This window comes from Bos taurus, chromosome 17, assembly GCF_002263795.3.
Source record: "Bos taurus isolate L1 Dominette 01449 registration number 42190680 breed Hereford chromosome 17, ARS-UCD2.0, whole genome shotgun sequence".
Taxonomy (NCBI): Eukaryota; Metazoa; Chordata; class Mammalia; order Artiodactyla; family Bovidae; genus Bos; species Bos taurus.
Window position 1 is genome coordinate 10,235,299 of NC_037344.1, and position 25,807 is coordinate 10,261,105.

At 44.0% G+C, this 25,807-nt stretch overlaps 1 protein-coding gene across 10 annotated transcripts in view; it reads right to left on the reverse strand.

Annotated features, from left to right (window-relative positions):
• Nucleotides 1-25,807, reverse strand: part of ARHGAP10 (Rho GTPase activating protein 10) — a 384,335-nt gene that overhangs the window by 214,876 nt on the left and 143,652 nt on the right. For all 10 annotated transcript variants that reach the window (XM_059875959.1, XM_024977157.2, XM_024977154.2 and 7 more), the window contains 4 exon segments: nt 25,044-25,145; nt 16,156-16,266; nt 13,575-13,679; nt 4,290-4,419 (listed from right to left, as the gene is read on the reverse strand). In XM_059875959.1, the coding sequence (XP_059731942.1) occupies nt 4,290-4,419; nt 13,575-13,679; nt 16,156-16,266; nt 25,044-25,145 (448 nt within the window).

Below are 25,807 nucleotides of genomic sequence, written 5' to 3' on the forward strand. Positions count from 1 at the left end.
GAGACCTAGAACGGTTCCATCACAGCAAAGGAAAAGTGAGGTCCCATTCAGTTTGATAATTTTTTCTTTTATCAAGAAAGGACATTAAAACAAAAAAAAGTCAACCCTATGATCAACATCATCACAGCTGAAAATATAAATAAAGCCTAAAAATATAGATTTTTATACCTAAAAATCAAAAAGAACAAACTTGGAGGGCGGGGGGGAAGGACCCATTTAAAAGAAATGCATTTAGCTTTAGGAAAAATGAATTACATCACCTTGGGTGGAGGGGAGATGAAAGGGCTTACTAGACCACAATAAATCTCACCTCAAAACATCCTTAGTGCTGGGCCAGAGTTTGGGAACCCTCAGTGTGTGTGTGTGTGATCAACAGCAAGCATGTGTACTCTGTTCTATGGTTCATAAAAATACTGCGTAGGTATTTCATTCAACAAGAAAAATACCTCAAGAGACGATACGTATATTACTGTCTTTTTAATCTAAAAAAAATCTTAGGCTTAGACCAAATGGCAAAGCCAAACCTCAGAATCTCTTGCCCAGATATCAAGGTGCTTCACTGATTAAGCTGCCACCCCCTCCTGACTTCACCGGACCCCGCTCAACCAGCCCTAAGCGCAGAGATTAGTGACAGCTTTTCATGCCGTCCAAGTTTTGGGCAATATGACAGAGAGGGTGTAACACAGACTCGTGTGTGTGTGTGTTTAAGTCGCTCAGTCGTGTCCAACTCTTTGCGACTCCATGAACTGCAGCCGTGTGTGTGTGTGTGTGTGTGTGTGTGTGTGTGTGTGTGTGTGTGTAAGTCGCTCAGTTGTGTCCAACTCTTTGCGACTCCATGAACTGCAGCCTGCCAGGCTCCTCTGTCCATGGAATTCTCCAGGCCAGAATACTGGAGTGAATAGCCGTCCGCTCCTCCAGGGCATCTTCCCAACACAGGGATGGAACCCAGGTCTCCCGCAATGCAGGCGGATTTTTCACCAGCTGAGCCACGAGGGAAGCCCAACACAGACTCTCGTCTCGGGCAGTTCCAGCACTGAGGAGGTGCATGATCGAAGGAGCGCTGTTAATCCCCCAGTGCTTCTGTGTTCTCACTGGTAAACGGGGTGATAACAGCACCTCACAATTCATAGGAGTTCTTAATGCATTAAATAAAACAAGATGGATAGAGAGTTTAGCACAGCTAAAAAGTGAAGAGTTCTGTCACTGTGGTTTTTTCAGTCCAATTTCAGCCCCATCTCTCTCAAAGTCAGTAAGTTAACCAACAGTTATAAGTCTAAAAAAAGATTCTTGTGACATTTTTCACTTGACTGTTAAAAAGGTTAAAAAAATTAGAGGGGGAGGAAAGGATTGAGAACTTGGGATTAGCAAACTAGTAATACATAGGGTGGATAAACAAGGTCCCATTCACTGCATAGCACAGGGAACCGTATTCAGTGTCCCATGATAAATCACAATGGAAAAGAATATGAAAAAGAAAACAAACATATGTATAACTGACTCACTTTGCTGTAAAATAACACATATATTTTACTCCAGTAAAAAAAAAAAAGTATATACTCCAGTAAAAATATATATACTCAAGTAAAAAAAATTTTTAATGAAATATTCACTCTATACACAGCTCAATAGCTGTTGTTCCTGACAGCACCTTTAGAAATGACACGATTTTGCCATTCAACCAACATTTGTAAAAATAAACTGCCTCTCAGTTTTGTTTTTTTGGGGGGAGGGAGGAGACTAAAAAAAATTAAACAAATTTACAGTTGTGCCATGCCAGTAACTGTCCTTCATGAGACACTAAGACTAAGCCCAGATTAAAGAAGGGCAAGTGGAGAAAGGACCACCAGTCTCCCCACTGCAAGTAACAGGAACACCCGGTCACGCGGCTATTCCCTGAGTCTCTCTGCTACAAAACTGGTCAGTTTGGGAATCCGGTTGCAAGAGTCACACTTGGCAAATGAAAACTCTAAAGCACCCTAACTACAGTTAAGGGCGGAGGGGAGGGAAACAGGAAATACAGGAACATTCTCACACACCACTCCTGTGTGTGCACGTGCAGTCCCCAAATCACGGCTGACTTTTCAGCCCCACGCACTGCAGCCCGCCAGGCTCTTCTGGTCATTGGATTATCCCAGCAAGAAGACTGGAGTGGGTTGCCAAGCCCTCCTCCAGGGGATCTTCCTGATCCACGAATCCAAGCCTAGTCTCCTCCGTCTCCTGCGCTGGCAGGAGGATTCTTTACCACTACACCACCTGGGAAGCCCACAACTCCTCCTCCTAACTGGCAATCAGGCTCCACAGCTGAGGAGGTAAACCGCAACAGCCTCATCATTAAAGTAAGACCACACTGTCCAAAGTCTGAAGGCATCGTGGGCTGCTTTAATTTCAAAATAAGGATACTCTACAATTGCACTCATCCCACACACTAGTAAAGTAATGCTCAAAATTCTCCAAGCCAGGATTCAGCAGTACGTGGACCATGAAATTCCAGATGTTCAAACTGGTTTTAGAAAAGGCAGAGGAATGAGAGATCAAATTGCCAACATCTGCTGGATCATCGAAAAAGCAAGAGAGTTCCAGAAAAACATCTATTTCTGCTTTATTGACTATGTCAAAGCCTTTGACTGTGTGGATCACAATAAACTGTGGAAATTTCTGAAAGAGATGGGAATACCAGACCACCTGACCTGCCTCTTGAGAAACCTGTATGCAGGTCAGGAAGCAACAGTTAGAACTGGACGTGGAACAATGGACTGGTTCCAAATAGGAAAAGGAGTACGTCAAGGCTGTATATTGTTACCCTGCTTATTTAACTTATATGCAGAGTACATCATGAGAAACGCTGGGCTGGATGAAGCACAAGCTGGAATCAAGATTGCCAGGAGAAATAGCAATAACCTCAGATATGCAGATGACACCACCCTTATGGCAGAAAGTGAAGAGGAACTAAAGAGCCTCTTGATGAAAGTGAAAGAGGAGAGTGAAAAAGTTGGCTTAGAGCTCAACATTCAGAAAATGAAGATCATGGCATCCGGTACCATCACTTCATGGGAAATAGATGGGGAAACAGTGGAAACAGTGTCAGACTTTATTTTTGGGGAGCTCCAAAATCACTGCAGATGGTGACTGCAGCCATGAAATTAGAAGACACTTACTCCTTGGAAGGAAAGTTATGACCAACCTTCATAGCATATTCAAAAGCAGAGACATTGCTTTGCCAACAAAGGTCCATCTAGTCAAGGCTATGGTTTTTCCAGTGGTCATGTATGGATGTGAGAGTTAGACTGTGAAGAAAGCTGAGCGCCGAAGAATTGATGCTTTTGAACTGTGGTGTTGGGGAAGACTCTTGAGAGTCCCTTGGACTGCAAGGAGATCCAACCAGTCCATCCTGAAGGAGATCAGTCCTGTGTGTTCTTTGGAAGGAATGATGCTAAAGCTGAAACTCCAGTACTTTGGCCACCTCATGCGAAGAGTTGACTCATTGGAAAAGACTCTGATGCTGGGAGGGATTGGGGGCGGGAGGAGAAGGGGACGACAGAGGATGAGATGGCTGGATGGCATCACTGACTCGATGGACGTGAGTCTGAGTGAACTCCGGGAGTTGGTGATGAACAGGGAGGCCTGGCGTGCTGCAATTCATGGGGTCGCAAAGAGTCGGACACAACTGAGCGACTGAACTGACTGACTGACTCACACACTGCACGTTCACTAAGAGAAAAACAATGCTGAAAATCCAGGGAGGTAAGTTAGCATGTCATCCAGAATTTTTTTTTCATAGTCATATGCAATTGCCCTGGTAATTTTAACAAGGACAAAAAACGATCTCAGAAAAAGCACACAAGAAGTGACGTGAAAGCAGGAGAGACGTTTGCCCTTCTTGACCTCAACACGGAAGAACAGGGCTCTGGGGAGAGGGTGCAGGTGCATATGAGTATGTGGGTGGCTGGGTGTTGGTGTTAATGATAAGGATGAGAAGAAAAGAGGAAAAAGCTAATACCCACCTCGCTTTCAGATGTTACCAAGTCATTCTCCCTTGCAAGCAAATTTTAACAAAGTGTGACGGAGAATCGGTGGGCTGTGGCTGGAAAGCAGGGTGCTCACAGAGTTCCTAATCTCAGCATTCTCCCCCTAGGGAAGGAATGTGTTTTCCCCGCCAAACTGCAACCTACACCTTCAGACAGCAAAGAAACTGGTAGGAAAAACTACTCCCAAAATATCAGAGAGTGATTACAGTGAGAGATTTTAATAATTTTTAACGAGTTAGTCGCCACCGTGGGAGAGTCTCTTACTTTTTTCCTGCACATACAGGTAGCCTTCCGCTGTGAACTGACTTGCTCGTTTGTGGTCCTTGGGATTCTGTCTGATCTTGTTCATAAGTTCTTCCACTTCTGACCTTGTTCCTTCAAAACGATTCCGTGTCTGAAATGGATTTAAGAAACACGTATAAGTTTTAAAAGGACTTAAAAACGAACTTAAGTACATTTTCAAGTCTCTGGGTAGCTATAATTAAATCTGTAGCATTTTTCTACCAACTTCTCAAAACGTGTCCATCCTTTCCACTGTCTCTTCTTTGTTGAGATTATTGCGCAAAGAAAAAAACTAGTTAAGTAGTTAACAGACATATAGGAACAAAGGTTACTAGAGGTTATTTACTTGGAAGATTTCTAACACCAAGAATAATTCCATTATTCAACATAAGAATTCATGTCTGCACGTCTCACAATAGTATTAAATCTTAGGTTTAAAAAAATATATATATATATAGGCCATAAAAGGAAGTCTTTCGTTTGCAACAATCAATCTGACTCATTACCAGCAATATATCTAAGTATTCAGAATCTGAAAAAACTTAATTCTACTTTGCAAACTACTAAAACTCAGTGTCATTTTTCCCAGGCTGTGGTAATTGCACTTGAAAATGACATTTCTTCACAGAATAAAGAAGGGGGGAAAGAAATCTCACCTACGAATAATGTCTTTGATATCTAAAGAGGCAAATCACATTTGTGAAGCCCTGGAGACGGGATGTCAATATCTCTGTCAGACGGCTAGACTGCCAACGGACATGCAAGGTGAAGTGACAAAATTACCAGGCAAACCTGCCGAGTCAGCACCACCAAGTTTCCGGACATTTCTTTCATCTACACTCAAAACTAATTGTATTAATACCGAAAAACTGCTGATGTGAAACTGTGGAGGAGCTGAGATGAAAAATTATTATTGAAATTCCTCCTCTCTCCTCCCTACAATGAAAGGGGTTACCAAGGGTTCTAAATGCAGAAAAATGTTAGAGTGGTCCAGTTTTAGAGGGGGATGGGAAGTCTGATAAATGAAGACTGTAAAGGAGAAACTTAACAGAGGCTTATTTTAAACACAAGCTGAGACGTTGTTTTTAATTCATTTATGTACTCTAAAAATGTACGGGGCTGCACAGAGGGTGGGACTCACCTGCTGGTGGCCATCTCTCGCCTTCCCGTTTCTTATGCTCTGGGGTTTCCTGCCGCATCTTAAAGCTAATTATACCCTAATTTTAGTCACCTTGTCACTTTACAGAGATTCTCCCCATCTCTCACTTCTTCCCATCTCTGTGTCTAATATATACACATACACATGTACACACGTATGTGCACGCTACATATATGCAAATGCTAGCACACACGTGTGTGCACACACACACACTGCTATTAACCTAACGAGTTGTATCCAAAACTCTCATTATTTAAGTTAATGCTCAAACTGTCCTAGATTTGACCGGCAGGGACCCCTTCTAGCCGCCTCCTGTTTCATTTTCCTGTGTGCTATGCTCCGTTGCTCAGTCATGTCCAGCTCTTTGCGACCCCAGGGACTGTAGCCCACCAGACTCCTCTGTCCATGGGGATGCTCCAGGCAAGAACACTGGAGTGGGTTGCCATTTCCTTCTCCAATTCATGAAAGTGCAAAGTGAAAGTGAAGTCGCTCAGTCGTGCCCGACTCTCAGCGACCCCATGGACTGCAGCCTTCCAGGCTCCTCCGTCCACGGGATTTTCCAGGCAAGAGTACTGGAGTGGGCTGCCATTGCCTTCTCCGCAGTATTCCCGATACATTTACTTATTTGCTCAACAAATACATCCACCCGATGTAGCCAATCCTCTCAATCTTCCAGCCCCTCCTCTGCATTCTGCCTCTGTACCCTCCCACCCTCACTGCCCTCCTGCCTCCGAGGCCAGTGACTCTACACCGGGAAGGGAAAAGGTTAGCTATATTTTTAATGTGTCATTTTAGGTAAATTATGAATTTACATTTAAAAAAATCAGAGCCCAAGTAATAGAATGGCTGGGCTTCCCTGGAGGTTCAATGGGAAAGAACCCACCTGGCAAAACAGGAGATGTGGGTTCAATTCCTGGGTCAGGAAGATCCCCTGGAGAAGGAAGTGGCAACCCACTCCAGTGCTCTAGCCTAGGAAATCCCATGGACAGAGCAGCCTGGTGGGCTATGGTCCATGGGGTTGCAAAAGAGCTGGACACAACTTAGCAACAGCAAGAGAACAGTGCCTGGAATCCAGCAATTTCTGGTTCTAAATTCCAGGTGTACAGGAAGAGATCATCGAATAATAACAATGTTAGACTATAAATATTACTAGGTCACATGAGAAGGTTTACACTGAGATTTTGGTCATTCAGTTCTAAGTCGTTTCCGACGCTTTGCGGCCCCGTGAACTATAGCACAGTAGGCTGCGAAATCAGTTTACAGTGCTTTAATCCTCACGATAACCTATGACAGAGTCTAGCATCTCTAATCTTATAAAACACCATTGCTGTATTTCCTTTCCTTGCATGCTTTGGTTAAACACACACACACACACACACACACACACACACTTCAAAACTGGTGAGTCTTAAGTCTCATAATAAATATATTATTACATTACCTGTTGGGGGGAGGAGGATTCAAAGCGGGGACTGAGCAGGAATTCAAATACATCAGAGTATTTACAAAACTGGCGGGGAGGGGAGAGAAGGCACTGCTCACAGCAAGTCTGACCCAGAAATAAAGCTTAACAGGCAGACAGCAAGGTTTCCCAGATGGCACTAGAGGTAAAGAATCTGCCTGCCAATGCAGGAGATACAGGAAACTCGGGTTCAATCCCTGGGTCGGGAAGATCCCCTGGAGGAGGGGATGGCAACCCACTCCAGTATTCTCGCCTGGGAAATCCCACGGACAGAGCTCTGAGCCTGGTGGGGTACAGCCCTTGGGGTCGCAAAAGAATCAGACGTGACTGACCACGCACAAAGCACACACAGGCAGATAGCAAAGGCCGATTTCAAGTTCAGATTGCCATTTTTCATTCAAGCTTTCTCATCCTGGCCCTATGACCTCATCCAGAGAGCAAAAGAAGACAGAGGATAATTAAAAATACGAGGAGGGTTTCATGAAGGAGCTGTAAAACATGAGGGGTAGGTCCCCTGAGCCTGCCTTAGCAACCTCCCCAAACAGTTAAACAGAAAAGAAGGGGCAGGGCTCTCCACACATACCCCTCACCGCATCCCCAATTCACCCCCTCAAGAGCCTTATGAAGGGGCAGATGGCCAGGTAAGAAGGGGCATGCGATGGAAGCCAGGCCAACAGGTGATCAAGTCTAAACACCTGAAGGACAGCTTCCACGGGGACGAGGGGAATGCAGGTTAGAACTGCTGAGAGGCAGGCATGAGCTGAGGCTTCCCACCCGTACCCAAGTCTGAGCTCTTACCATTAAAGGGAAGCCTATGTCAGCCAGAAACCATTAAGGTCCAAGGAAGCCCAATGGCCAGGGCAGGATGTCCACCAACTCCTGTATTTACTGACCCAGATGTTCCATGAGTGAACCTATTTCTAGCCCAACATTAAGTCTGAAATCAGTGACCTTGGGCCCTGGATAAGCCTGCCCAAGTCCCAATGCCACTCGGCCTTAAAGCAGTATGACTTGAGGAAGTTGTCTTTCCTCCTTTCCTCACTTGCCCAAGTAGGAATTTTAAAATCTACATCACAGGACATTTCTGAAGACTAAATGTTATGACACATTTGTATTGTAAACAAATTGCACTTGGTAACACATGGCATGTGGTAACAAAATAAGTGTTATTATTATTTTCATTGCAATTAAGCCTCTCAATAGTGACAATCAGTCTCTAACAAAGGAAAGAAGAGATTCTTCAATATAAAACTACAATTGTATTACTTTACATCTGAGTGAAAGAGAAAGTACATTTTTAATTTTTTTTGGGGGGGGGATTATAAAAGCTAATCATGACACTATAACAGAGAGAGGGCACGAACAGCGCTGTCTGGAGGCGAGAAGAGGGGCAAACAGGATTACAAAGTGACCACAGACGGGCTCCCCCTCGGAAACCATCACGTCCGTGTTTCTCATAACCACTTCCGACCTCTCTCTCTTTTTGTCACAGAATTTATTTTGGTGTTCTACTCTTCTCTCAAAACTGTAACAAACACATGTGTGTGTATCCATAAATTTTTACTAACTGCTCTTAGTATCTTCTAGGGACTCCAGAACCCTAAAATTTCTCCAGTTCTACTTCTTCCAGAAGAATTCTATTTCAGTCTCTCCGGGGATAGAGATCATAAAATGTTTTTAATTAATTTTTTAAAATATCCTTTAATTTTGACGCAATTTACATTCTTCTGGAAAAAAATGTAATTTTTAAAAGCCATCTTGCTCTTTTTTGCTGCCCATCAATTACTCTAGATTATGGGACATGGAAAAAGACTAGTCTCTCTCAAAAAAAGGTCTAACCATTTTTACTACAGAAAAGGTGAAACTAGGTGGGGAAAACCAGGTTGTTCTACTTTTAAGTAACTTTTCCTTTTTTTTTAAATTATAAAACTGTTTTTCCATTTTTTACTACAGGGAAATACCTAAAAGTTGACCAAAATTATCTCTAACATTATAGAACAGAGATAGTTAACTCTAAGATTTGGTGTCAACACCTGGGTACGTTTCCTTCAACACATAAACACACACAGTATAAGTAAATCAGAGAAAGACAACTGTCATCTTATCACCTAAATGTGGAATCGTGAAGTATAATACAATGAACTTACTTATAAACTGACTCACAGACATAGAAAAGAAACTTATGCTTACCAAAGAGGAAGTGGGGAGGGATGAATTAGGAATTTGGGATTAACAGATACACATCTCTATTGGAAAAGACTCTGATGCTGGGAGGGATTGGGGGCAGGAGGAGAAGGGGACGACAGAGGATGAAATGGCTGGATGGCATCACTGACTCGATGGACATGAGTCTGAGTGAACTCCGGGAGTTGGTGATGGACAGGGAGGCCTGGCGTGCTGCGATTCATGGGGTCGCAAAGAGTCGGACACGACTGAGCAACTGAACTGATCTGATCTGATGCATAAAGGGCTTCCCAGGTGGCACTATCGGTAAAGAACCCGCCTGCCACTGCAGGAGATGTGGGTTTGATCCCTGGGTCAGGAAGATCCGCTGAGGATGGCATGGCAACCCACTCCAGTATTCTTGCCCGGGGAATTCCAGGGACAGAGGAGCCTGGCGGGCTTCACTCCATGGGTTTTGTAAGACACGACTGAAACGACTTAACACGCACACATGAAACCGGCGAACAACAGGGACCTACTGTACAGCGTGAGGAACTATATTCAATGTCGTGCAATAATGTATAAAGGAAAAGAATCTGAACAAGAATGTACCTGTATCTATGTACGAATCACTTTGCTGGACACAGGAAACTAACACTACATTTTAAATCCGCTATACATCAAGAGAAGGAAAAGGGCAACTCACTCCAGTGTCCTTGCCTGGAAAATCCCATGGACACAGGAGCCTGGCGGGCTGCAGTTCACGGGGTCGCAAAGAGTCAAACTCGACTGAGTGACTGAGCACAGCTCATATATCGATTAAAACCAAACAGGGACTTCCCTGGTGGTACAGGCGGAGAAGAATCTGCCTACCAGTGCAGGGGACATGGGTTCAACTCCTGGTCCGTGAAGATCCCACCTGCCACGGGACAACTAAGCCTGTGCGCCAACACTCCAGAGCCTGAGTTCCAGAGCCCGGGACCCACAGCGAGAGGAATCACTGCAAAGGGAAGGCCACGATCAGCAAGCAGAGAAAGTGTATGCGCAGTGAAGTCAGAGCAGCCAAAACGCAGATTCTTGGGAGGGAGGGTCAGGATGGGGGACACATGTACACCCATGGCTGATTCATGCGAATGTATGGCAAAAACCACCACAATATTGTAAAGTAATTAGCCGCCAATTAAAATAAATTTTAAAAATAGATTCTTAAAAAAACAAACAAAAAGAGTAACACACAGCTGGGATTATTTTTTAATTGGAGGATAACTGCTTTACATTCCTGCGTTGGTTTCTGTCGTACAAGGTGGATCAATCATCAGTTCAGTCGCTCAGTCGCATCCGACTCTTTGCGACCCCATGAATTGCAGCACACCAGGCCTCCCTGTCCATCACCAACTCCCGGAGTTCACTCAAACTCACGTCCATTGAGTCAGTGATGCCATCCAGCCATCTCATCCTCTGTCGTCCCCTTCTCCTCCTGCCCCCAATCCCTCCCAGCATCAGGGTCTTTTCCAATGAGTCAGCTCTTCGCATGGGGTGGCCAAAGTACGGGAGTTTCAGCTTCAGCATCCGTCATAACCACGTATGAATCCCCTCCCTCTGGAGCCTCCCTGCCCTGTGCCCCCAGCCCACTCCTCCAGTCACAGGGCACCAGGCTGGGCTTTCATGTGATGTAAGCGCTTCCCACCAGCCACCTATTTTCCACATGGCGGCGTGTACGGCCAGTGCCACTCCCTGGTGCTGCCCACCGTCCTCTGCCCTTGCCCAGCTGGGACTTTTGTACTGTGTGGTCTCCAGTACACCGTAAGCTGGCATCATCAGGGGATGGGACAGCTGGCTAAGAACAGCACCTTACTGAGGTGCCGCAGGTGAGGCGGAGTGCGTGGCATGCATTTCCCGGGCGCTGGTCTTGCTGAAGGGAAAAGAATGAGCTAGAAGCACAAGTGCAGAGCACGGCGGCTCCCGGGGTCAGGTGTCCCCATGCTGAAGGTGAGGCGGAGGCAGAGCGGCCCTGGGGAAGAGCCTGAACAGAAGGCAGAGGAGCACACACAGGGACGGTGGGGCTCTCGGGCAGCTGGCTGAGGACGATCCTGACGCTCCGGGGACACAGGAAAAGGCTTCTTCCCAGTAACTTATTCTCTGCCCATTTCTTTGTGGGAAATTAAGGTTACCAAGTATGTGCACTAAGTGCTAAATAGACTAAGGCTACAAGCCAGGTGAACCATTTCAACGGGCAGCCTGTCTTCAAGCTCTGCTTACAGTGGTTCATGTCTGAGTACTGTTCAATCCCACTGAAATCCTGACTCTCTCTCCAACTATTGTGGGGTGTGTAAAGTAGGCCATGGGGTCGCAAAAGAGTCAGACACTGCTTAGCACCTACACAGCAACAAGCTAACTATAGCCCCCTGACCCCGGGGGTCCACACAAGCGAGCACTGCAGGGACGGCTCCTCCAGAGCCCCCAGGAGAGGCCGACATGTCCCCACACCTCGCCCCAGACCCGGAGGGCCGGCGGTTCCTCAGGCAGGTGCCTGAGCTGTCACCCAGGCCCGCACGCAGGTGGCTGGGCGCTGGATTTAATGCTCTACCGTGGCCGCCTTGAAATTCTTCATTCTGGAATAAGGGGGCCTGCCTCCTCATTTTACACAAATGACGGGTTAGTTCTGCCTGAAGGTTCTCATCCAGACCAGCCCTGCCCTTGACAGGTGAGCTACAGACACAGTTACACAGTCAGGTAGTGGAGAAAAAGCAAACAAAAAAATCAAGATAATCACCTCATCTTCTAAACTAACTATGGAACACGCTTTTCACAACACTGTATTCCGCGGTCTGCAGAAGTCTTCTGATACATCCCAGCGTCGTTAGACTAAGTGTTCTACCGACAGAGGCAGCTTTGAAGTTAGGACTAACCCACACACAGACACGGGGACATATTTTTAAACTGTGTTATGTTATGTCACTGATATTGGGGTGGGGGTGGAGTGGTGGGGGTGAAGGGAGGAATCGACTCTTAGTCATATGACTCAGCAGAATGTACGATCTTCAAATACAAACTGACACATGAATTACAAAACATGAGAGATTTCATTATCTGTATTCCCAAGTGTAGGGAACTATACCAAAATAACTTAGAAACAAGATCTACACAAAAACCCCTCATTCTCAATTTCTAAGATTATAAGAACAGTACAGAGATTCCCATCTTTCTCCTGGTATGTCTTTCAGGATGCACTAGGAGTTTGTCCCAAAACTCACTCACTATACTCTCAACAACATTTGACATTATACTAAACATAACTTGAATAGCTTTTCAAGGAAGAGACTTCCAACTTCCCAAATCAACTAAAGTTTTGAAATGAAAAATATGTACCACCTTCTGATCAAAACCACATACTATATACTGTTTAAAAGATTATGTTGTGCTGTGCTAAGTCATTTCAATCGTGTCCAGCTCTTTGCAACCCTGTGAACTGTAGCCCACCAAACTCCTCTGTCCATGTGATTCTCCAGGCAAGAATACTGAGTGAGTGGCCACGCCCTCCTCCAGGGGATGTTCCTGACCCAGAGATCAAATCCAAGTCTCTTAAGCCTCCTGCACTGGCAGGCAGGGTCCTTACCACTGGTGCCACCTGGGAAACCCATTTAACAGATTAGGTTCTTTAAAAAATCTCTCTTCAAGACCTAACAGACAGTATAGCTCTTCCAGGAAAATAAAGGACCAACAGCAACTATGAACACCAATATATTAGTGAAGACGCACAAAACACAGGAAAGAAATTCCACTGGAACTGAGAGCCTATGTGGGAATAAAAGTCAAATAAGTCATACAGGGAACAGAAGAAATTTAGATTACAACTGAAATGCCTTAAATCAGACCTGGAGGACGGTTTTGTCTTTCATACAGATCAAACTTAGAATTACACGAAAAAGTTATCCTTAGAACCATCTTACAAAATGTAGAATGACTAGGTCACATCACTATACGGCATGTTTCAAAGTTGCTAAGAGAGTAGGCATTCAACGTTATCGTCACAAGGTAAAAAAGAAAAAATTTAACTACAGGAGGTGACTGATGTTAACTAAAGTGGAAATAATCTTGCAATTAGTAAGTTGTTAAGCTGTACCGCTTATACAGTGCTGTGTGTCAATTATATCTCAAGAAAATTGGGGAGGGAATTAGGCAAATTATGTGAGATTTTATTATAACAACATACTTCATGACTTTTTGGAAAATAAGAGAGGAAAATTAATTATGGAAAATGAATTCGTCTTTTAAAAAAGCAGCCGCTAGGTGGCAGTGTCCTGAGCCTCCATTAGCGGGCGAGCAGCTGTTATACTAAGAACTGACCAGAAGGTGGCAGCGTAGCCTCGGTTTCCCAGCACCAACAGCTCAGCCTGCTCCTAAGGCTTTTCATACACCAAAGAAATCACAACTACACCTCTCAAACGTCTTTTTTTTAAAGCGAGAGCTTTCGTTTCCTTACATTCTGAATGTTGATCTGTAGTTCCATTTTGTAGTGATTGAAGTCTTTGGCAAGTTCATGGCCCTGATGATAGAAAGTAAACATTCCCTGAAAAAATGACAGCATCTAAAACAAAGGAGAAAAGACAACATTAGCGCGCACACACACACACACACACAAACCCTCAGGGGAAAAAATAAAACGGCCACATGTCTCCCCACATCTCATTATGATTCTATCAATGGAAAATAATTCAAAGCAAGTCACTAGAATTCAACTAAATCTAACTGCATTTTGTTCATTAATTGTTCCCTATAAAAAAAGAATGAAGGATCTGCGATTTCTCCCTCAATAGCAGAGCTATTTAGATAGCTTTTATAGTATGCTGTAAGAAGAAATGGAATTCTACATCACCCCTTTGTCCTTTTTCTTTAAAAAAAAAAAGAGATCTTTATTTATGTCTGGCCATACTGGTTCTTTGTTGCTGTGTGGGCTTTTCTCTGGTTGCGATGAGCGTGGGCCACTCTCTGGTTGTGGGGCACAGGCTCTAGGGTGCACGGGCTTCAGTACTGGCAGCACGTGGGCTCAGTAGTTGCGGACCCCAGGCTCTGGGGCACAGGCTCAATGGTTGTGGCCCCCGGGCTTCACTGCTCCACGGCATGTAGCATCTTCCCATTCCAGAGATCAAACCCATGTCTCCTGCATTGGCAGGTGGATTCTTGAGCACTGAGCCATCGGGAAAGCCCTCATTTGTCCTTTTTAATCAAGAGAATCCCTATACTCATTTAAAATGAAACCTCTTCCCTACAGGCCAATAGAACCTATAAGGAAAGTGAAATACAGATCAGAGTCAAAAGCTCTTTCAAAGGGCACCCAGTGTAGGGCACCCTCTCTGTTGTTGACAAAGATGCTCCATGACTGAGGCAGAGAGTGCAAAGGCAGGGCAGTCATCAAACCCCGAGCTTCCTACAAACCCCCGACCCTCTTGACCAGAGGGCAGCTGCCTCTGCTCCACGTGTGAGCAAATCTACAGTGAGAATGATTAGAGGTGAGAGCTCAGGAAATCCCGGGATCCACCGTCTTCAGAATGTCACATCATGTAGTGCTGAGGAATTTGGGACTCTGACGTCCAGTGGCCAGCAGAGGTCAATTCCCCACTGGGGCCAATTGCTGACATTTTTCTACTTCGATGTCTACATTTGCTAAGTGGCATAATTAAAATATCTCCTTAATAGAGTACTGTGTGGAATCCACACACGATCACAGAAAAGTGCTTAGAATGACCTAAACAATGGCAGAGCACTGTAAATGTTAACCAAAAAAAAAAAAAAAAAGTAGGCCATTATTATGATTTCTCATAAGAAGAAAGCTTGAAGGAGGTTTTCTCTTTAACTTAGGGTAATTCCATTACTCCACTGGAACATAGCTTCCACCAATGCTCATTTTTCATTAACAATTACTTGGTTCTTCAGTTTGTTTCTCAACATCGTACATACAATAGTTAAACTGTATGGCATGTGAATTATACCTCAGTAAAGCTTTTTTATTTTAATCACATGCAATATAGACTATATTAAAATTAAAGTGACTTGAGAATCATGGATCTCAGTGTATATCTGTTTTTTGTTTTTTTTTGCTAAAACCCACAGTATGAAATATCCTTTGTTCTGATTCAGAAGATATATATTCATAGATATATTAACATAAAAATAAGTGAAGCTCTCAGAGTACACCTACATAAGCACCAGTGAAAACCACGTGTTTCTAAAATAAGTGTAAAGAATGTCAGAGTAACTCACAAAGTAGTTTCAAATGTTCTGCATACTCGTTCTTAATTTAGGTTGCGTGAAAGTGAAAGTCACTCAGTCATGTCTGATTCTCTGTGACCCCGTGGACTATACAGTCCATGTAATTCTCCAGGCCAGAATACTGTGGGTAGCTCCAGGGGATCTTCCCAACCCAGGAATTGAACTGGGGTCTCCTGAATTGCAGGCAGATTCTTTACCAGCTGAGCCACACGGGAAGCCCAAGAACACTGACTGGGTAGCCTATCCCTTCTCCAGGGGCTCTTCCCGACCCAGGAATTGAAGTGGGGTCTTCTGCACTGCAGGCAGATTCTTTACCAACTGAGCTATTGTGTAAGTAGCGTGAATTGTATTAGAAATAACTTGTTACCGGTCATTGTTCAAAGTACCAAGGTTTGGATGGATGCACTTGCCTTAGAAACAAATTTAGGTAGAATAAAGATTATCCCATAAACACCCCCACGCTCACTCATATTCCAGTAACTTCATGGGAATTCTTGCTAAGGGCGGAGTCACAACTAGGATGGGAGAAGTTGCACCTGACTGCAGGGTCCTTGCGGCCATGCAGCAAAAGGGATAATCCTCATTCCACTGCTGCACAGTAAGGCCAAGAACCGCTACTCAGTGGTGGGATTTTGACTCCACAGTGACCTGGGCACGCTGTGTACAGTTTACGACATCTTCTCGTGCTTATGCATCACGGCCTGTAGCAACCGTAAATAAGACCTTGAAAGAAACAGACTCCTATTCTCTATCACGACATTTGACTCACAGAGAAGCTTGCTGTTTATACTTACGGGTTCCACAAACTCAAACTTCTTCCTTTCTTGGATTTCCTGAAGCTTACACACATATTCAAGAGACAGTTCATAAAAGTGTTGCCGGTTCTGTTCCACTTGGATATCTGCCTGTGTTAAAACAAAGGAGGCAGTCAGATTAGAGATGGTGTGATGTGAAACTCTTTATCCAAGGTCTGCAAAGCTCCCATCTGTGGGCCAAATATGGCCAGCTGTCTTCCTAAAGGAGGTTGTGCTGGACACAGCCATAAACACTCCGTAACGTATCTTCGATGTGGACTTCCCTGCTACGACAGCTGAACTGAGTTGTCCCAAGAGGGACCTCATGGTCTTCAAATATGTAGAATACTTATTAGTATCTGACTGTCTGCAGAAGTAGTTTGCCAACCCCTGCTCATGTCTGTGATGAGGCTGACTCCTAAGGACCGAACATCACGCAGTCTCGCTCTTTACGAGAAACCTACCCCAACCACAACTAACACGCAAGTTGGAACCATACACACAGACTCCAAACTACACAAACAGTGTTTCCATTAACAAATCGCCTAAGCATGAAGCGGCCTGGGAAGGAGGACTGAACAAATTCCAGTCGCCACAGCACTCCTGAGTGAAAACAGCAGGTGAAGAAGTGGCAACAGCCCCTGTGCAAGAACTTGGCTCCCAGGCAAGGCTGGGCTTGACGCCCATCTGCAGGTAGTCACGCTCCTACGCCCTCAACATGCCCATCCCTTGGAAGCGAGCAGGCACCAGATGGCCGGGAGACTATTCCAAAAAGAGGTTACCCGTTCTCTTGTCTAACTAGAAAGGCACTGGGAGAGGCGATGGCTCCACAGAGGAACAGTGGAGAAAACTCTGGCCCTCAGAACATTTCCTATTCAGCATCATGTAGGTTTCACCAGGACATTTCTCCAAAGAGGCCATATCTAAACACATGGAAAGATGCTCAGCATCACTCACCATCAGGGAAATACAAATTAAAACCACAGGTTACACTGTGGTGTACACACTCACTGCACGCTTATCGAAAACAAAACAAACAAAAAACAGACCTATCCCCAGAACAAAACAGAAAACGAGAAGTACTGGTGAAGACGTAGAGAAACAGCTTTGTACACTGCCGACGTGAATGCAAAATGACTCAGCTGCCATGACTACAAAAAAATTAAAGACAGAATGACCATACGACCTTAACAGTTCCATTTCGGGGTATACACTCACAGGAACTGCAAGCAGGGACTCAAACAGATACTTGCTCACCCACACTGACAGCAGCGAAACGGGAGAAATAACCAACGTGCCCACTGACAGATGAAGGGATAATCAAAATCTGGTCTACACAGATAATGGGATATTATTCAGCCTCAGACTGGAAGGAAATTCCGGCACCTGGCTTAACATGGAAGAAGCCTCAGGACATTAACATGTCAACTACATGACGGCACTTGCCTTGTACCTCTACAAGCACTAAATCATGAGCTGCATAGCTACTGACCATCAAAACCCCCTGAAAAGGAGTTCAGGGTAGAGAGCAGAAATGAAGCACTCTGTGCTCTGGGAAAAACTGCCAGGACAGGTCTTCAGATAGCTACGTATTTTCAGGAGCTGATTTTATGAGCCCAATTCTTGTATCTCTTCCTATCTAGAAAAGCACTAAAATCCTTCACGGAGATGTCTGCTCCTCGCGACTAGCAATCACCCTCACAAAACTACCAGAAACCTTCCACACAAAAAAACACATGCTTCAGTGCACGCACACCCCCTTCAGCAAAATCACATATGTACTGACCTTCCCTCCACCACTGTGGAGCAGTTTCTTAGAGCTATCTGAAATGCTGTCTCCCAGGCTATAGTTCTCATTTTGCCCCAAATAAAATTTCTTCACTTTGCCCCAAATAAAACTTCCTCACAACTCTCAACTCACAACGTTTTACATTTATTTTAGTCAACAATGCTAAATGAAATGAGCCAATCACAAAAGGACAGGTGCCACATGATTGCTCTTCCATGAGGTACTTGGGAGAGCGAAATTGATAAAGACAGAAGTAGAATGATGGTTAGGAGCCGGAGGGAAGAGGGCTGGGGAGTCACAGTTTAGTGGGAAGCACAGAGTTTCCGTATCTAAGCCTTTAGGAGTTGGAATGTGGGGGTGACTGTATTTAATGACACTGCACAAATGATATCCTTGAACATAGTTAAAATCATATCTTGCTGTCTTTTGGGCTTCCCTTGTGGCTCAGCTGGAAAAGAATCCGCCTGCAATGCAGAAGACCCAGGTTCGATCCCTGGGTTGGGAAGATCCCCTGGACAAGGGAAAGGCCACCCTCTGGCCTGGAGTATTCCATGGACTGTGTAGTCCATGGGGTCACAAAGAGTCAGACACAACCGAACAACTTTCACTTCACCTGCTATATTTTACCACAACAAAATTTTAAGTTTTGGGGGAAAAAAAGGTAACAGGTAATAATTTTTTGGCGTATCATTTTTTAATTAATGTTTAAATATAATAAATGCGTCTTACTTTGAAATGAAATATTTTCTGCTGTATGTGTAAACATCAGCCTTTCAAATGTAAATTTCTGAGCCCAGGAAAACCATACCAGCTATGCACCAGCCATTGGCTAAGTATGCTGAGGGGCTTGGGGGGATGCCAAGAAAGCATAGGAGGCAGCCATCCGTCACATTTTCCACCTGTTATGGTAAACATTCCCTGGAGAAGGGAATGGCATCCCACTCCAGTATTCTTGCCTGGAGAATTCCATGGATAGAGGAGCCTGGTGGGCTACAGTTCGTGGGGTCGCAAAGAGTTGGACACGACTGAGTGACTAACACACACACATACGGTAAACACTAAGGGTATGAACAATCAAGAAGCAGGATTCGGCCCCAGACAGCTGAGAGGCGCATGAAAGGAATGAATTAAATGGGTGCCTACACTTGCGTCTTCCCACCCACAGAAGACACGGCTGTGATCCATGTGATCTGTGCTGCTGGAGAAGGCTCTTGAGAGTCCCTTGGACTGCAAGGAGATCAAACCAGTCCATCCTAAAGGAAATCAACCCTGAATATTCATTGGGAGGACTGCTGCTGAAGCTGAAACTCCAATACTTCAGCCACCTGATGGGAAGAGCTGACTCATTTGAAAAGACCCTGATGCTGGGAAATATTGAAGACAGGAGAAGAAGGGGACAACAGAGGACGAGCCGGCTGGATAGCATCATCAACTCAATGCACACGAGTTTGAACAAGCTCTGGGAGGTGGTGAAGGACAGGGAAACCTGGCTTACTACATTCCATGGGGTTGCAAAGAATCAGACACAACTTAGCAGCTGAACAACAACATACATATAAGAATGCTAAATTCCTTGAGATATCTGGCTTCCCTTAATTAACAGACTGCCTCCCGCCACCCCTACCTTGCTACAAACTTCTATATATACTGACTCCCTTCCCCGCCTCCTCGGAGCAGTCTCTTAGGATCACTTTGAGATGCTCTCTCCTCCTGGAAATCCTCATAATTTCCACCGAAAAAAGAACTCTACTTTCAGATTGTGACTACTTGTTTAGCCAACATGACTAAGTCAAAATGTTTCTTATTCAGCCAAATTTTCTACCTAATACTCATAGAAATCATGATTTTTTTATGCCTCTAATGACCAAAGATTGAGCTCAGCCACCAGCAGTTAACAGGCACAATGCTGTTTTCCCAGGAAAAACAATGCAAGTGTGCTGAGTATTTACTAAAATGGAGCTATGGGGGATTTAAGGGTGAATCTTTCATGCTATTGTTAATGGGAGATGCCTTTCAAGAAAATTTCACCAGGATCACATTTACCAAGGTCGTTTTCTTTTTTTTTTTTGAGTGGATTCTCTCTCCTGGTTGTGCTCCTGTATCGCTGCTCAGCTTCTATTCACAGCCTCCTAATGTTCTGAGTGTTCAGAACTGCTGTGCCAGGCACGGAGAGATCTTATCACCAGAATCCCTGGGACTGTAGATAACCCATCATTTACGCCACCACCACAGACATTCAAATTACACCCAGCAGCACAGTCCTTTAGCTTGACTCCGTCTGAAAGGCAATCACTATATAAGTGGTATAAGAAGAAATGTATTTGGTCTTTGTCCCAGGTTCCTGGCACAAATCTCCTAAAACCCTTGGAATTTCCGGACTGAGGGAAGTGCCTGCTGTCATTTGTAAGGAGCCCTGAGTGAGAACACTCCTGTTTGTGCTAATAAGGTGACTTTGGGGGGCCCCAAGGCTGCACTGATCAGAAGGTTAGAACCTTGGCCCCACCCACTGGCCCTCAGGAAGGGGTAAGCACTACAGATTAAGTTCTGTAGCAACTCCTGAACACGGGTTCATAAGCTTCCAGGTTAGCAATGTAAAAAATCAGTAAACAGAAAACTCAATTAAACAGAGCTGGGTCACCAGAGTGGGAGCACTCATGGCTTCCGACGACAACAGAGCCCAAGAGAAAGAAGGAAGATGACTCTTCTCGCCTGGCCAGGACTCAGCCCAAGAAAAGCCATGGCCTCTGTTTACTATTGCCTCTCAACTCCCGGTCCCTCACAATCAAGGGGATCTCCTTCATGCATCAGGTGGGAACGTGCCCTTGGCTCACCATGGCTGCGAGGCCCCAAACAGCAACTCTCTTCTGATCCTGAATAAACCTGTCTTTACTGGAGAAATATCTGGCAGACTTCATTTCAGGTCATGAGTAAATCCATCCACTTGCCTGAATAGTGACACACCCCAGCTCCACACGGTCAGAAGTTTCAGCACCTGGGATCCTTCTGGACCCAGTTCTGTGCACCTCTTCCTCTTGGCTGCTCATCTGAATCCCCTAGATTACCTTTTATAATAAGCTGGTAAACTTAAGTAAATGTCGCCTAGTTCTGTGAGTTGCCCTAGCAAATCAATCAAACCCAAGGAAGAGGGGGCCACAGGAACCTTTTCTTTGTAGTCATAATCAGAAGCACACCAGGATTTGGTGTTAGAAGCGGTCTTTTTTTTTTTAACTGAAGTACAGTGGATTTACAATGTGTTAGCTTCTGCTGTACAACAAAGTGATTTGGTTACACATATAAATTCTTTTCCATTATGGTTTATTACTGGATACTGAATAGGGCCTTGTTGTTTACCCATTCTATATATAATAGCTGGCATCTGCCAGTCATCAGTAGGGCGGTCTTGTAGGATTGAGCCTTTAACCTGCAGGATCTGACGCTATTTCCAGGTAGTGCCAGAACTGAGATCATTGCTTGGTGGCAATTGAAAAACACACATCTGGACTATACTTTTTACTATACCAAGCAAAAGTCATTTTTTTAAACATATAACTTCAAATAGATTATCAATTTCACTTCTGACCATGCCTGCTGTAAATACGCATAACAGGAATAGATCCCTCACACAAAGATCTTCAGGGGATCTATTTCTCTGGTCATACTTACGGAAATATAATTATCTGAGTACTCAACTGGAAAAAAAATGCACGATGTGAGAGTTGTGAGTCAAGTTTTAATGGGGGCACAATGTGGAATACAGCCTGGGAGCGGAGCCTCAGAGGTTGCCTAGTGAATTTAATCTAAAGAGGCAGAGGGCAAGTGCTAATTTTTAGCTGCCATAAGAAAACAAAAATACAGTTCAAATATCAGCAGTCGAAGAATTTTCTCTAATATCCAATTACTGTTCTAGTACAGACAGTAATACTGAGAATTTGGGGGTGTGATGGAGCAGAAGCTAGTGTCCGTTCAATACAGAGCGAGAGGCAAAGGTCCGAATAAACCAAAACTGCCAGCCTGCTGTCGGCCACAATTCTCTCCTGTGATTTTCATTGGAAACCAGAGGAAAGAACAGCTGATAACAAGGACACATGCCTTTGTTCAGTACCACTCTCAGCAACCTTTATTAATCTCTCAAGCACCTCAACTCAATTTACTGAAGATCAGCAACGCATTAGCCACTGCCAGAAGTGGCCAAAGCCACATCTAACCTTCTTTCCTTTAAGGAGCATCCCCATCCGTAAGGCATTCACTCTTGCAACAGAAAGCTCGGTCAAGTGGGGTTCTGTACATTTGAAAGGAGCACACAAATCAAAACAGCAAAGAAAATGTAATTTTTTTGAATCCTTTTGGTCATGCCACTCAGTATGTGGGATCTTAGATGCCCAACCAGGGATCGAACCCATGCCCCCTGCATGGACAGCATAGAGTCTTTTAACCATGGAACACCAGGGAAGACCCAAGAATATATAATTTAAGTGAAAACTAAAATGATTCATCTTGAGGGTCTCTTCAAATTTCCAATGTAATGTTTAATTATCTTTGGGAATGATGAAATTGTTGAAGGTCTAGCTCATAATCTTCACACTAGTTCATTCAATAAGTATTCATGAGTGCCTGCTCCCCGACAGGTCTTATTCTAGGCACTGTGGACAGAGTGCTGAAGAGAACTAGGCTGTTGCCTGCAAGGAGCTGACATCCCAGGGAAAGAAGCCATGAGACCCGAATGTACCGTGTGTGCTCAGTCGGGCCCAGCCCTTTGTGACCCCAGGGACTGTAGCCCCCCCGGCTCCTCTGTCCATGGAATTTTCTAGGCAAGAATATGGGAGCTGGTTGCCACTTCCTACTCCAGGGGATCTTCCTGACTCAGGGATCGAACCTGAGTCTCTCATGCCTCTTGCATTTACAGGTGGATTCTTTACCACTGAACCACCAGGAAAGCCCACACCTGAATACGTAATGAGTCAAATGGTTGTAAGAGCAAGAAAAAGAAAAAACAACAAAAACGGCAGAGTAAGGAAGGCACCCTAAATAAGATACAACATCTCCACTCAGGGGAAGTCTGAGAGGAGACTATCTGGAAGACTATTTGCAAAGTGAGTCATGCGGATCTGGCAGAAGGACGAGCACTGAGGCCCTAAGCCATGGAGCCAAGCCAGAATGAGGCTGCCATGTGGGGTGAGAGAAGGCGGAGTGGACTGGGGGCCTCTGACGGAACTTCTAGGAGCATTTGGAGATGAAGAGCAAGACAAAGGCTGACTCTGCTGCCATATAGAAAATAAACCGTAAGAGGACTTCCCTGGCAGTCTAGGGGTTGAGAGTCCATGTTCCCAATGCAGGGGACAGGGGTTCGATCCCTGTGTCATCATTACACAGAGTAACATGCATGCACATGTGCATAAAGAAAGAGTGAAAGTGTTAGTCATCAGTCATGTCTGACTCCTTGAGTCAGTCCCAGGACTGTAGTCCATCCAGGCTCCTCTGTCCATGGGATTTCCCAGGCAAGAATACTGGACTGGGGAGCCATTCCCTTCTGCAGGGGATCTTTAAGACCCAGGGATCCAACCAGGGTCTCCTGCACTGCAGGCAGATTCTTTACAGTCTGAGCCACAGAGAAAGCTGCATGCATATACACATAAATGAATGCAAAATAACTTGAAAACGAAAATAAACTGTAGAGATCCCTGAGTAAAAAGCCAGGAGGCTTCTATAGTCACCTATGTGAGAAATGCCCACCACCTGCGCCAGAGTGACAGGTTTGCAGGCTAGGAGAACTGGCCACATTCTGAGAATAACCTGAAGTTGAAGAAGACCTAGGCTGAGTAGACGGGCTAAGAGAGAAAAAGCCAAGGATGACGTTACAGATTTTGCTCTAGCAACAGGTAGAATGATATCTAATTAGAGAGTGAGGTGGAGATGGAAATTGACTTGGGGCATGGAAATCCCATCAGGATACCTGGAAACAGAGATCAAGTAGAACAGGAAGTGGAAAACTGCTGGCATAAAGAGAGCCTCTACGAGCAACAGCTGTCCCTTCAAAACTGCCAGAGGGCAGGAGGTGAGGGAGCACGTGTAGCAACTGCATGGCTTTCTGCACAATATGGAAAACGAGAGAATGCAGGACCGCCTGCAAACAGTACTGTAGTCAGGATTAGACGGTACAAAAGGGCCTTTCTCTTCTACAGACCACCAAACACCATGTAAACATCGGCCAATCACATTACAGAGACAAAAGAAGATGCAACATGTGGTTCATGTCAACATAGCCACACACATACACACAGCGTTTGCAACTAAATCTGTAACATTTCAACACAACCCAGGTTTACTCTACAACATTGTCATTCTGATGATACTTCACCAAGTGTCTATTATAGGGGCACCTTACGCCTGGATCCCTTATGTGTTTAAAAATAAACAAATGCACGGGGAAGAAGTCACACTTCTGTGGGATGAAAACAGCATTATGTTTAAGGAAAGCATATGTTCCAAATTGTAAACAACTGAATTTCCAGGGTGTGAGTGAGGAAAAACAAGTGGCAGGGAATGTAGAAAAAAACAAAGAAAACAAAAAGCGAAAACGAGACAGAAGATGTAAATTCCTTTCTCCTTACATATGGCTCCCTCCGAAAGAAACAAGTCTATTAACACAAGTAAAACAGATGCTCTCTTTCCAAAGAAGCTGAAAAACTCCTGAATCTTCAGCGTTAGGTAAGATTAATTCTGCCTTCACATAAAAGCCAAATGGTATAGGAGCTTATTCAATTCACTTTTTCAACACATCTTCAAAGTTAATTAATAACCTATTCCTGAAAATAATATATCTTTTCTCAGTTATCCTAGTTAAAATGGTTGTTCCTGGGAAAATATACTCAGAACCAAAACTTCTAATACTCTGAATCCACACTGCATTAATCACTCTATGAGATCTTATTTTGTCTTATTCCAAAAGAGCTTTTTTTAAAATTCATGGTGATACCTAGTCATTTTTTCCATCTCTAATAAACCTAGATGAAACATTTTCAAAAGAAAAGCTCATTAAAAATAAGACATGCACTGATTATTAAATTTTACAAACAAGTTAAAAGAAAAATAAAAACAATACCTCTTGTAAATGTGAGTCTTTCTTTTTTGCTGATAAATTCAAATGTTTATCAATTAGGCTATAGTTCCTTTCAGTCTCTTTGTCAAACTTCTTTTTTTCTTCCTACAAATAAGAAAAACATAGACAAGTATGATTAAACAGAGGGGGGGAAAGGCGTATACAGTCAATCTACTAGGAAGATCAAAATATGAAAAATATCCAAAAAGAAAGTACCATGAAGTGTGAAAAAGTTATCTGGAAAATCATTCTGCAGCCAGGCCATTGTTTATTAATCATCAAGACAGCATTTGGACTGAAGAGTCACTTACCTTTTTGCTTTTTCCTTTAATGAACTTTTTTCCTAGCCTGTTATTTTCAGTCCCTCATACCTATCAGTGTTTGGAATTAATGCCATTCACTTGTCCATTAAAAAAAAAATTTTTTTAGGATGAAAACATAATAAGACCATAAAGCTTAAAAAAGCAAATTTGCTACAGATTTTGGCATATAAATGGAATTCACATAAAACTGAGTAAGTTTTGATCTACATTTAAAAATTATTTACAATCGCCATTAGGAGGAGGGGGGAAAAAAACACATTATCTTGGGGAAAAAAATCTTCCCTAATTGTCTAATATAAATATAACAATAAAATCCTCTGATCAGAAATGTCAACTACTTACCCAAATTTCAGCAGTGATTTCTGTAACACTGTCTAGAATATTTATCAATAGGTCCACAGGGCCTAAAATAATACTGACATACTTCTACTGAGATCCTTTGGT